Here is a 12,903-nt window from a genome sequence, read left to right as displayed (position 1 = left end):
TCAAATTTATAACATACAACCCCATAATGACTAAAGCTGGGCGCACACTGTACGACTTTTGTCATTTTTGAGCCAATTTTTCCTTCGTGTGAGAATCTACAAGATCGGGGCGAGTTTTGCACTGAGTGTCATGTAGTATACGATTAACACCACGTGACCAGCTTACCGATCGTGAGCTCGCACAAATTTCTGGTGTATTTGATATTTTTCTCGTCCCTTGTGAGGGTATCACACTGTTGATGTGGCGCTGCGAGCAGCTGTGACACAAAAAGTACCAGAACCGCTCACGGTGCATGTGCAAACATGCGTCAACACAGCTCCCTATTAACACGTTTTTATTCATGCACTTTTTTTTCGCACACAATGACAAGGCTTGTCAAGAAATCATGTTTGTGTCAAATTCAACTGATAAAACATCGATTTACTTCCTTTCTTTCATCTTCCTCATCCAACCACCATAAATCCTTGTGTGTCCTCCTCCTACAGCACTCCCGAAGGACAACAGACCTCAGTAACAACACAAAAAATGTCCAGCGTGTAGTGCAAAAATGGCTATTTTTAGCATATTTGTAGGTAGGTCTGACACGTTGCTCCCAGACGCACAGTGGGAGCAGTCAGGTCGCATCAGAGAACTGGGTCGTACATTGTGAACATATTACTCGTATCATCTGCTCTGCGAGGAAGTCGTACAGTTTGAGCTGAAGCTGAACGCTACGAGTGAGAAGGTCGCACAGTGTTCGCCTAGTTTTAGCTATTTTGTCATCCCACATAAATACTTTTCTGTCGGTAGGTTTATTAATTGTTCCCAGAGCTAGAATGAGATAAATAGATCTACTTTGTGTGGATTTCAGTCAACATTTTACAGACTACTAAAGTAAAGGATTTTAACAGTCTTTTGAATAGTTAAAAAGTTCTGTTGGTAATGTCTAAAATAACTAGCCAAGAGTCTAGAACGTCAGTTGCAGAAACAAAATGATTTTACTCTGCATGTCGGTCTAGCAACATTCCATTAAAAACTCTGCAGCCCCGGACAGTCTGGTGCCTTCGGTTTGGTGGACCAGTCACAGCGCTCTATTTGGTGGGCTGGATGTTAGTGCGACAAAACTTAGTGCAAAACTAAGATGGCGGTGGCTCATTTGAAATGGCTTTGGCATCAATTTTGGACTATTTAGATGTGGGCTTTTCTTTGAGTCAAACTTAGATTGATTTAGAGGTACTTAAGTCCTTTATTTAGAAAAAGGATGCATTTGCATCTTTTTCAACAGTGTATGGCAGACTGCCCCGTTGACTGACATCTGTAGTGGTGAGTATGTCACATTGTTTGTTGTCCAATATGCAGAGACAGTTTGAAAGACAACTGTAGATCACACCCCGCGACTGAGTTCTGTCTATGAGTCAAGACCAGACTATATAGTCACATACACACACACACACACACACACGCACGCACGCACACACGCACGCACGCACGCACACACACACACACACACATATATATGTGTGTGTGTGTGTGTGTGTGTGTGTGTGTGTGTGTGTGTGTATATATATATATATATATATATATATATATATATGTGTGTGTGTGTGTGTGTGTGTGTATGTTTATAGGATGGGTTGCCAGGCTATGAAATAGCACTAAGTTAGAAACTATGACCAAAATTCCTTAACAGGTTTTAGTATCCAACAGTCACCAACATGTCTGTCCCCTCTCTCCCCTGAGCTTGAGATCAGTGAACTCAGTGGTGTTCTGTTCAAGCTGGCTTTTGCGTGACCTGCATCACCCCCCTCTCCTTATTCTGTTCTTATTCCGCCCTTCCCGAGATCCACTGATTTCCCTCTTTTCTATTCATTTTCTCTCTCTGTTGCCTCACACATTTTTTTAATTCACAATTGTTATTTTTTTCTCATTTTAAACATATTTAGAATCATTTTGAAAATGTTTTATACTTAAATTTTTTGTTTTGTTTTTGTGAAGTTCCTCGTGATTTTTATCTTGAGAGGCGCTATATAAAAGATCGTTTTCTTTGCTGTGCTGCTGCACACTTCTGCATGTTGTTGCTTCCACTTTGGGAAGTCTTGGACATGTTTGGAGATCCATGGTGGGCCTTAGCGAGGATCTGTGCTTTGAGTTAGACTGTATTTACATGCAAAATAACTGAGTGAAGGAATGCTTACATTTCAATCTCACGACCAGGTTGCTACACATTAGCATACAACTCTCAGCCCTTCCTCTGCATGTACAGTCAGCTACTGAAAAAGATGTTGAAACAAGATTTATTATATAATTTAGCCTGTTTATTCTAATTCAATTACATGGGCAGACTTTAGTGCAGCCTTTCCCTCCAAATTGTCCATAATTTAGGTAATGCTGTTTGTCCTATTAGATTACACAAAGATAAACGAGGTAGTTTCAGTTATGAAGACAGCGATTGCAAACGTAAGCCTCTAATGTACACAAACTAGAAACAGGGATTGTGTGAAGCTCTGCTTTGATTTAGTGTAAGGCTTGTGATTTCCATGTTTTACCTTATTGTAATAAGTGTGGTATTAAAGTGTTATCTGTATCTGTAATTTGTATTAGTCATGTCTTTTGAGATGGTTGCACACAGTTTATTTGGAGGTGCTCTGGTGCTCCCTGGTGAAATGTAGTGGAGAACCAGTCCAAGGATCACACCACCTCTCATTTGTATTTTATAATACAAGGGCTGTCATGTCCCACGTTTGTGCCTGTCTGTGGAAGTGAATCGAGCAGATCATTGTAAAAAGCTGAAGTCAGGCTTTTTGAATTGAGGTCACTGCTGACTGAGGCCTGATAATTCCTGCAGCAGTAAACAAATCATGCATGAACATTATTTACTTTCAGTAACTTTTCATGTAAGAGCACATTTTTATTAACACGATGTTATTTATCCTTGTCATGAGAAACCAAGTTTGTTGATGAAGAGGGAAGGTGAGGAAGAGCTAACCTATCAAATATATCAGTTAGCACTTTATGCAACACCAGTTTGATGTAGCTTTGACAAAGGAGTAAAGAGAGGAATAAGTCTGCATATGACACAGTCAGGCCACTGACTGGTTCAAGTCCACATATGTGAACGTTTTGTCCTTAAAATGATCAGTATGTCAGTTACATGAAACATCTACTTGCCTGACAAGTAGGAATTAATTATGATACTAAAATCTAGGGCTGCTCAATTAATTGAATTTTAATCACGATTACGATCTGAGTTTTGAACGATTATAAAAAACAAAACAAGCCGATTATTTGCTCCTCCCACTTGCGCTGCCCTGAGTTGCAAATGAAGCGCTCCTCCACAGTGTTGCCAACTTGGCGACTTCGACGCTATTTCCAACAGCTTTTCAGACCCCCTTCTTGACTTTTTAAATCTTAAAAGTACCTACTACCTAGCGAACACCTCAGAAACATCTCTGGTAACCCTTAGCTACTTTCTGGATAACTGTCGACATTTCCTGCAGGTTAGCTAAACACTCCGCCTGCGCTCCGGACCGTTCTTCACAACATTAGGAAAGGGAATGATGTAGTGATGTGTCGGTCGCTAAAGAAACAGCTCTCGGAACCGGCTCCATGTTGGAGTAACCAGAGTGAATGACACACACACCGCACCTGCGGGCTCCTGAGCCGCTAAAAACGGCTAAATGTGCACGTGCGGCTCGCTAAACACACGTGCAGCTTGCCCCGATTGCTGTGAGACCGGGGTGGGGGGGTGGGGGGTGCAGCTGTGGTTGGGACAATTATTACATTAACTGTTGGACCTGTAAATAAATAGTTTATAAATAAGGTAGAAATGAGTTCCTCACGCTGATAAATAATAACTAATCTCTCTGAGGACACGGTGCTAGTGCACGCTCCTACAGCACCTTGACACGACTCAATAAATGTTATGCAACATTTTGTGAACATCAATTTATTTGCGTTTATTTGTTATAAATGCCACTGTATAATTCTTGCTGTCAGTATTTGCAAGATATTGGTATTTGGTTCTGTACTCGTTAGACTTAAATGAGTTAAACCAAGGTCTATAGCTCTTGGGTCATAAACTATGGCCTGTAAGTATATTGGTCTTTTTATACTGGGAATCAGGAGTTATTTTAGTGATCATCTTGTTTCTTATTTATTTTTTGTCCTGATTGTGCCCTGAGCAATTTTATGACTGAATAAAAACAAATAAAATCAACATAAATAGAAAAATCGTCCTAAATAATCATGATCTCAATTTCAGTCACCATAATCGTGATTATTATTTTTGCCATAATCGAGCAGCCCTACTAAAATCCAAACAATATTTGCAAAACTCATAGACTGAATTCAATTGGACAATTCAGGTCAGACACTCCCAAGACACGTATAGAGTTCTTGTTCTGTCAGACTGAAGGTGATGCATACTTCTGCCACCTAGCAGTCAGAGTCTGAATTGCACCACACAAAGTATCAATGAAACATCTGTTCAGTATCTTAAGACAAAATATTGGGATATTTTACTAGATTATGGATCATTTCTTACATCACTGCTGACAAACCATATAATGTATTTGGGAGACATTGTCATCCAAATTACCTGGATGTATACTTCAGTCTATAATAACAGTCACTCTGTGTTAGTTATGATGTATTTCTGATGATACTCATGGGTCAAAGCAGCAGCTGTAACAGCTCTTCTTTTCACTCATCTTTTCTTATTTCCACTGAAAAGTGTAAAAAGGAAAGGAAAAAAATTAATAGGATTGGGCATTTTCAATCTAGGGTGGAAAATTTTTCAAAAGCCATTTAAATGTTTTTACATCTAATGGTAATATTTATTTATTTAGCTGGATAGGACTGATTCCCTCAATGTTTAGACTTTTCCCGAATATTTTAAGTTTACTATTCATTCAGACTTTCCCAATCCAGTTATGTATGACTTTCTTTGTTACATCCCGAGAGTTTAAAATTCCTGACATTCTGTTACAGAATTCCGAGTGTGGTTAGGTAAAGTTGCCCAAAACTTTCAGCTAGATTGCCGTCCTCACAGCCAGCCATGGTTAACTCTAAGTAATCCTCCAGTATTATTAGAACTAATTAAAGCCAAACCTAATTTCCTTCTCAACTCGTTTTGCAAAGGCATTGTGGCCTCTGATTTTATCAAGATAGTTCCAGTGAGTGAGTTAAAAAGCCTCCACACAGATGCTCCCCTTAAATTAGTTGTGGTGCTTTTTTAAAGCCGTGGAATTATAGTCAGTCTGGAAAAAGAAAGTTATCTTCTGTCCATCTCAGAAGACATATTATTTCACGCGCCACCTGATAAGGTTTCTCGATAAAACAAGGATATGTTTCATGTTCATTGAAGGTTGCTATATTAATTTTAGAAGTTACTGGGTGAAACATGTACACTGGTATGGTTCTGTGTGCCCAAATTGGCTTTCAAGTTTTGGAATATTGCTTTGTGTTTTCATTTTTGAGGATCTGCACGGAGTCATGATCGCATTTGATTAAGGAGGGACCCAGAGCTAATTTGATTAGGTTATTTAGAGAAATATGTGTTTGGTAATAAACATTTATTATGATGAAAAAAGTTTACTTTAATAAGCAGCAGAAGCCCGGAGGACATGCGAGCTTAATTGTTAGGTGTTTAATTGCAATGTTGCGATGTTGCCAAGATAATGGGCAAAGAAAGGCCCTCAAGTCAAGGCAATTAACCAAACAGTGGTTTGATTGTTGTTAAATTGATTAGAAAATGTTTAAGTACTCTATCTGTAAATTAGCTATTGTTTCACGCAGTTTTCGACTGCTAGAGAACGCTGGGCTTAATGATACATACGCTCCGAGTTAGTAATGGGAAAAGTTGTTGTTCAGGTCAAATTATTAGCTTTACAGATGTTGCGAGTAGTCATGCAACGGTATTAAATGCTTCTAATTGTGTCTGAGTGGAACTGATGTCTGAGTCAGTCAGGCTCATGCGGTTACCTAGCCACAAAGGGATGATGAAGCAATTACCTGCCAGGCAGAGTCCTCTTGGCGTGATACTCAAACAATGTGACTTGTCTAATATCTTGACTTGAAATAAAAAAGCAGGGGAACATATGAAACCTGCATAAGGCTGACACTTCCTTGCAATTTATAGCTTCATCTCCCAACTGTTGATCAGTTGTCGCTGACAAAAGCAGTGACAGATGTGGGAGTTTGTGTCTCTGCACCACGTTGCCCAGAGCGACAGCTGATGGAGATGCACAAAGGGAGGTGCAGGTTAAAGCTAATTTGTTTGCTCGCCCCAGTATCGGTAGTTTCCTGATTAGAATAGTGGAGAATTCCACGGCTGGAGGCAGGCTTTATGACCATCACAACCACACATCTCCCGACTCATTAGTGCTTTACAGCCTCGCACCAAAACATATGGCGAGGTTGTTACCGATTCCCATTTGAGGTGTGTTTCAAACGGCCGTCCCTTGCTGAGCCACAACCCTGTGGCAGCCGCCTTTCTTATTGTGTCTCAGAAGAAGATAAACATCTGTCTCAGCCAAAGTTGTGGTGTTTATGGAGTTTTTGGTCCCTGTCAAGACGAGAGACGCTCTTTAGAACCACCAATACAGCGCTCAAACATCTTTTTTTGAGCCTTGAGAGTGTGTGCCACATTTTTGGACCGCATCCATCTTTACTCGAGCAGAACTAACTTGCATGTTTGCAGGCAATAAACAGGTGTGCCTGTGAAAAGCATAGGAGTGGCATCTATGTTTGGGATTTATGTATTTGTCTGTTATGCCTGTTTTAAATGTGTCCACAGTCCAGCCAACACACATTTATTAACATGTTCTTTATTATTTGAAATCATCAAGTGCTCACATATTCACCTGTACAAACCTTAGATTTTGCTGGACTATATTACATTTAAATAAGAGATAAAGTAGTCATAGATCCACAGCTCCCTGTTGTGAATTTATGACAAATAGTTTAATTTCAACAGTGCATGTGAAAACGCTTCAGGTGAGCCGTGCTGTTTTCTGTAGGATATTGTTTTTCACACTGTGCCCTCCCTCCAACAGAACATACACATAAAAACATTGGCTGACGATATGGTAAGGTGCTTGCTTAGAATTTGGTGTGACTGCTTTTGTTTTGCATACTTTTAAAATGTTTTTCCTCACGTTTTCTTTTTTAGCTGCATGGAACTTAAAACTGAAATATGTGGATGGATCAAATGTACCTGAGGACAATAAAAGTTTGTTTGGTTTTGTTTGCCAAAAACATGCACAAACTGAAAATCAATCACATATTTAGCCATAGTGAAACGTGACCTTAGTGTTATTACACCGTGGCACCCAGAAGACAGTAATCTGTCTTTCATCGCTGGTTGCGGTAACGCCGCTGTAATGCTGCATAAATAAAAGACGATGATTTTCATGGGGGCTTTATTCAGCACCGCAAGGCTTAATATTCAGCTGTGAATAAAACAGCTAAAATCTTCTAGACGCTTATAATCAGCTCACACTTGATTTATTGTGAAATTATATTAAGTTCTGATTAGATGAGTTTGCCGCTCACTGATTTTTAATGAATAACCCAATTGACCTCTAGTTTACAGTATGTTTGAACCATCAAGCGTGATCATATTTCAATAAACGTTCACTAGTGCATACATCTTTATTTCATGTTTGTCTTTAATTTTATGCATTTATTTATCTAGCATGTCATCGCCTCCCATCATACTGAACATGACTAACACTCACTCCCTGTATGTGATCATGTAGATTTTCTGCCTTCAAACTAAACTTTACCAAATTAATTCATGACAATAGTATCAACTGATTAAATTAATGGAACATGTTTACTTACAAGTTGTGACTTTAAAGCAGAAGTCTGGAGTTTTTTCTCAGAGGCAGAAAAATGTGTTGCACCTTAAGCCCCTCTCCAGGGTTTCCACGCCATGGTAAGAGGTAGGAAATGAGTTCAGCTCAAATTAAGTCCCTTAAAAGGTAGTAAAATAAGTTTGTTTGGTAGAAAGTTCTTCTGACTTGGTAGTAGGGCTCGGCGATAAATCCAAAATTTACCGTTATCGAAATTTCTGACTCTTATCAAGATAATTTTCCCCCGTCAATAAACTTGATAATAAAAAAATGAAAAGATGGGTGTAGGTTGGCAACGTTCATGTCCTTTTAAGAAGCTGCACCACCTTGAGTCATGTAAAAATGTGACTCATCGTAATACATGTGACAGCCCCATCTAGTGGACAACTTTTGTTTCCTCACATACCTGTAGTTATTGTCCATTTATCGTTATCGAGGTGAAATCCTCAATATATCGTGATATTAATTTTAGGCCATATCACCCAGCCCTACTTGGTAGTAAAATTTTCTCACCTTTAATATATTGTAATTGTACAATAATTATTATTTTTTGTTTGTTTTAAGTTCGTTTAACAATGTGATGTCGGGACGGTTCATGACGATAGCATTAGCAAGCTTTCCCCAACTTTGGCTCAATGATCCAGAATTTAAAGACTGGCTTGAGCCGGTCATAGGCAGGGACGGACTGGCTATCAGCTATACTCATTACCAGCTGGGCTGACGTGCTGTTTGGACTGGCAGAACTCCAGTCAATTGTTTGATTTATCGTGTTGCAGCTCATAAAACCAGTAGATCAGCGGGCCGATTGCATGTCCTGCTTCCTGTAGTCGGTTAAAAAATACAGCAGGAGTGAACGTTTGTGTCAGACCCATTAACACTCGCTCATGAACCAACAAAACCAAAATGCCAGTGAGCATGCAGGACAGGGATTCTGACAGTAAGTAAAAATCAAAATACAACACAAAAAGTTACTCAAGTAAATTAGTTACTTTGCTCCAAATCTATTTGTAGCCGCGATATTATTTGTCCTGGATGAGGGATGGGCCATCATCATGCGTGAGTCAGTACACCCCCCCCCCCCCCATTAAAAAGGCTGCTGCTTGATGTGGTGTTGGCTGTAAAACATATTTTAAATGTAGTAAAACGGGTAGTAAAAGGTTGTAAATCCAGCTCTAGGATTCCTGTATATACCCTGCTCTCACTACTTCCGTAATCATGGCCGAAAGCACCGCCTCTCATTCGTGAATGTGCACATCTTGCATCAATCTAGGTACATCCTCAAATCTTCGCGCCCGCTCTGTGACGACTTCTGTACACAAGCAGATATCTAACGCTATTGGCTAATGCTGAGTGGTACTCAATTCATATTGCATGGGATTCTACAGGACATGGGTCGAGCTTAGCCCCCAAAAATTGATGTATTGCCTTTAACGATCACTTTTATGGATTTCTAAAAAAAAAAAATCACACATAATTTCAGAAAGGGAGAAAACTCCAGATTGCTGCTTTAACTTTATAAACATGAGTTCAAATCAGGTAATATGGAAGATTTTGCGGTAAGTAATGACCTGATTAGTTTTACATAATATTCTGGTATATTTTCTGTTTTCAGATGTTTTTGTATTCGGTTTTTCTTGAATTATGAATTAAAAATGAATGAAGAAGAAAATTTTCCATTTTGACTCTTGTTTTAGCTTTCTCTTTCGTTAACAGTGACACATTCTCACCTTTCTTCACAATCAGGATATCACCAATTACTGTAAACAGTGGTGAACTGAGTCTTCATAGCAGGATTCAGTACAACCGTCATGCTACAAAGATCTTAAATCAAGGCTTTTTTTAACCCATTTACGCCGCTTCGTCTGAAGATAGATAGTTAACAGTGCAATATTAAATTATTCACATGTTGCTTTCTTTCAGCGAGATCGTATCACAAGTTTCAGGAAAACAGGAGGGAAGAAGGAGAAACCTCTTATCCAACACCCAACGGATTCCAGCTCTGGCCAAGCTGAACTGCCCGTCCCCCAGCCGTTTTTTGACGAGAGATCCATGAACCTCTCAGAAAAAGAAATCAATGACCTTTTTGAGAAGATGATGGTAAGCTTTTTGTTTCTTTTGTAATTTTTCTCTTTCATACCATCATGTCTAACAGGTTAATTACACCTCTCCGGGCCACGCCACAATAAATAATTTGACATTTTAAAAGTCCCTTGAAATCTTGCCATGAATAGATGGTTGGTTTGTAAAACCTTTTCCTTTTTTATTAGCATCCATGCATCCTTGTTTTACTGCTGATGAGATCAGGTACTTGGAAACAAGGAAAGTAATTATTTTCTTTTCACAGCGTTCATGTTTCATGAAATATCTTATTGTTACACTCAATAATTTGTCTGTGTAATATTGCCCTGCCACAATATTGGGGAGTACAGGTCTTATGAATGTAAAAGAAAGGACACTTTTAATTGGAAAATGGGAGCACACTGGGCTGCGATCAAAGACAAGGCTGAATTTGTTTGTGTGATTGGATTTGTTCACCCCTTTAGTACTTAGCCTAGTACTAAAAACTCCTGCAAATGTTTGTGAAGCACAATGACTATGTTAGAAACTCACATTCTGGTGATGGCACACACACACACACACACGGCTATTATTTATTTTAGCGTGTGATAGAAAACAGTGTGACAGTAGTTAGAAATAATTTCAAAAAGACATTTAAATTTAAACGGACAGCACAATGTAGAAGATGTAAATATTTTAAATGTGTTGCAGAATTGTAATCCTGTCTGACCACTAGTAGGTTGTCCACCTCAGCTGCAGGTCAGGTTGAATTTCCAGAGCTCTACTTAGAGGTTAGGGAGATGCTGTTGGTGATGAAGGGCAGGTCTGACATCCTTCACTGCATAGATGGTTCCCCTCCATCCAGCTGAATCGGTTTGATTTGTCTGGTGGTGTTGGTGTACACCCCCAGGCTGTTCCTCCTGTAGACCTTAGTGTAGTAAATGCCATTTGCCACCACAGACTCAAGAATCACCTGCAGTGCACATTTGTGGTTCTGTACATGTTGAAAGACTGAAACGTCTTCTGTAAAAAGAGATGACTTTCTGCAGGGAGCTAGGAAACTACTTGTTTAATCTAGTTTGTGTCTGTAGTGGTCAGGCAGGTATTCATCATCCTGTAATGTCAGGCAAAATGAAAAGGGGCTTAGCTGTGAGGTGCTTTCACTTTGAATTTATGGCCATGCTTTTTCTCCAGCACCAAATAAAATCAAAAGTAGGAGTTTACATGCTCACTGTCAGACATTGCTTTAAGTGGTTTGTTTTCATGTACGGCTTCTCAGTTGTGTGCATTTGTCCTGTCTTAGTGCAACCAAGCTCCTGCTTGGATTTGGAGATTGAAGCAACATGTTAGAAAAAATATGTTGTTTTCAATAAGGTTGCCATTACAGCATGAACACTCAGTTTTCTATAGTCACCTGCAGAGCCACTTCACACTGTTGCTGTAAGCTAGAAAAGTTAAGCCTTGAGGAATCAACGTTAGTAGGAAGGAAAACTATCTCTGTGTAGAAATTCCAAATACTAAAAATATTTAAATCTGCATCAGCAAATCTACAAAACTAGCTAACTTTTAAATAGGGGTGTCCCGATCCGATCACATGCTCAGAAATCGGCTCGATCACGTGGTTTCAGACTCAATCAAGACTCGGGCTTTACTTCCCGATCCAAGCCCGGATCTGGACTCGGATACTGGGTTCAAAGTACAGGAGAGCAACTTGGTTCTCCTTAAAGGTTGTCAGACTCCCCTGATGCCCTTAACTTACACACCCAGAAGGAGCACAAAAGAGATCCAGTTTCTACCTATATTATATTATTTATATGGACTCAGCGTAGCAGGGATTCTTTTGAGCAGAGATGCAGGCAGACCGCTGATTATTCATGAACTACAGCTGCGTTCTGCACACGGCCACAGTAACATTTTCTAATCTTTTAAGTGGCGTCACCAAAAAATATATAATTAACACACAGTCATTCGTGTCTGTTAATTTTCTCTCTGGTAAGTTCTGTCTGTATTTGAGCATGACGTGTGGACGCGCTCGCGCTGCCCCCGCTGCAGGCTCGTCACTGGCGCAGCCGGGCAGCGCACACTCCGCTTTTTTTGCGGTCAATAGATCAATTTGATCTGCTAGTTAAAAAGTTACTTGTGAGGTGAAAAAGAAGGAAGCAGACAGGAGTTTTTCTGGAGGACTGGGAGATGCAGGAAGATCAGAGACAGACAGGACAGGAAGATAGGAAAATAAAAACCAAGAAAACAAAACAACGTTCTTAAAAAAACAAAATGTAGGTAGATTTATCCCACTACACGTTTGTACCTGTATAAAACAAAAATTTATCAGCATGTAGTATTTATATACCGTAAATTCTCTAATACAGGCCCGGGCCTGTATTTGGCTCAAGCTCATCAAGCTCCAGGCCTTTATTGGAAGGAGGACCAGAATTAGAGGCAGGCCTCTATTTCTATTTAAGCAAAATGAACTAATGGTTCGCTGGAGTTTTTGACTATTAAAATTGCGCCAACATTTTCAAAGTTAGACACATCTCTTTTAACAACGGTAGTTTCTGCTATGCAGATTCTCATAATCAAACGACTCGGACTCGGACTCGAGGACAAAAAAACCTGATCGGGACATCCCTACTTTTAAACACAAACACAGTCACCTCTCCCGTTGGGTATCATGCCTAAGCCATGTCCATCAAATACCAGAATGCCGCATTGCCAGAGTAAACAAGAGTGTGCTGAACACCATTTGCTGTTTTATATGTCCAAATGTAAACCCGCTGCTTCCCCACGTCTAGAGGAGCCAGTTGAGGTGGCTCGGGCATCAGGTCAGGTTGCCTCCATGGTGTGGTTTTCCAGGCACGCCCAACTGAGAGGAGACCCAAGGGAAGACCCAAGACACGCTGGAGGGACTATGTCTCTCGGCTGGCCAGGGAACGCCTTGGGATTCCCCCGGAAGAGCTGGCCCAAGTAGCTGGGGAGAGAGAAGTCTGGGCATCTCGGCTTCGGCTGCTG

At 40.1% G+C, this 12,903-nt stretch overlaps 1 protein-coding gene across 5 annotated transcripts in view; it reads left to right on the top strand.

The window, feature by feature from the left end:
• Positions 1–12,903, top strand: part of diaph2 (diaphanous-related formin 2) — a 562,944-nt gene that overhangs the window by 15,881 nt on the left and 534,160 nt on the right. For 4 of the 5 annotated variants that reach the window (XM_054740029.2, XM_054740031.2, XM_054740032.2 and 1 more), the window contains exons 2-3: positions 7,036–7,068; positions 9,757–9,933. In XM_054740029.2, the coding sequence (XP_054596004.2) occupies positions 7,036–7,068; positions 9,757–9,933 (210 nt within the window). The remainder of the gene's footprint in view (positions 1–7,035; positions 7,069–9,756; positions 9,934–12,903) is intronic. The other variant, XM_054740030.2, reaches the window with a different exon arrangement.

Source organism: Nothobranchius furzeri, chromosome 1, assembly GCF_043380555.1.
Source record: "Nothobranchius furzeri strain GRZ-AD chromosome 1, NfurGRZ-RIMD1, whole genome shotgun sequence".
NCBI classification, from domain to species: Eukaryota; Metazoa; Chordata; class Actinopteri; order Cyprinodontiformes; family Nothobranchiidae; genus Nothobranchius; species Nothobranchius furzeri.
The sequence above is the reverse complement of the archived record's forward strand: the minus strand, read 5'-3'. Positions and strand labels throughout refer to the sequence as shown.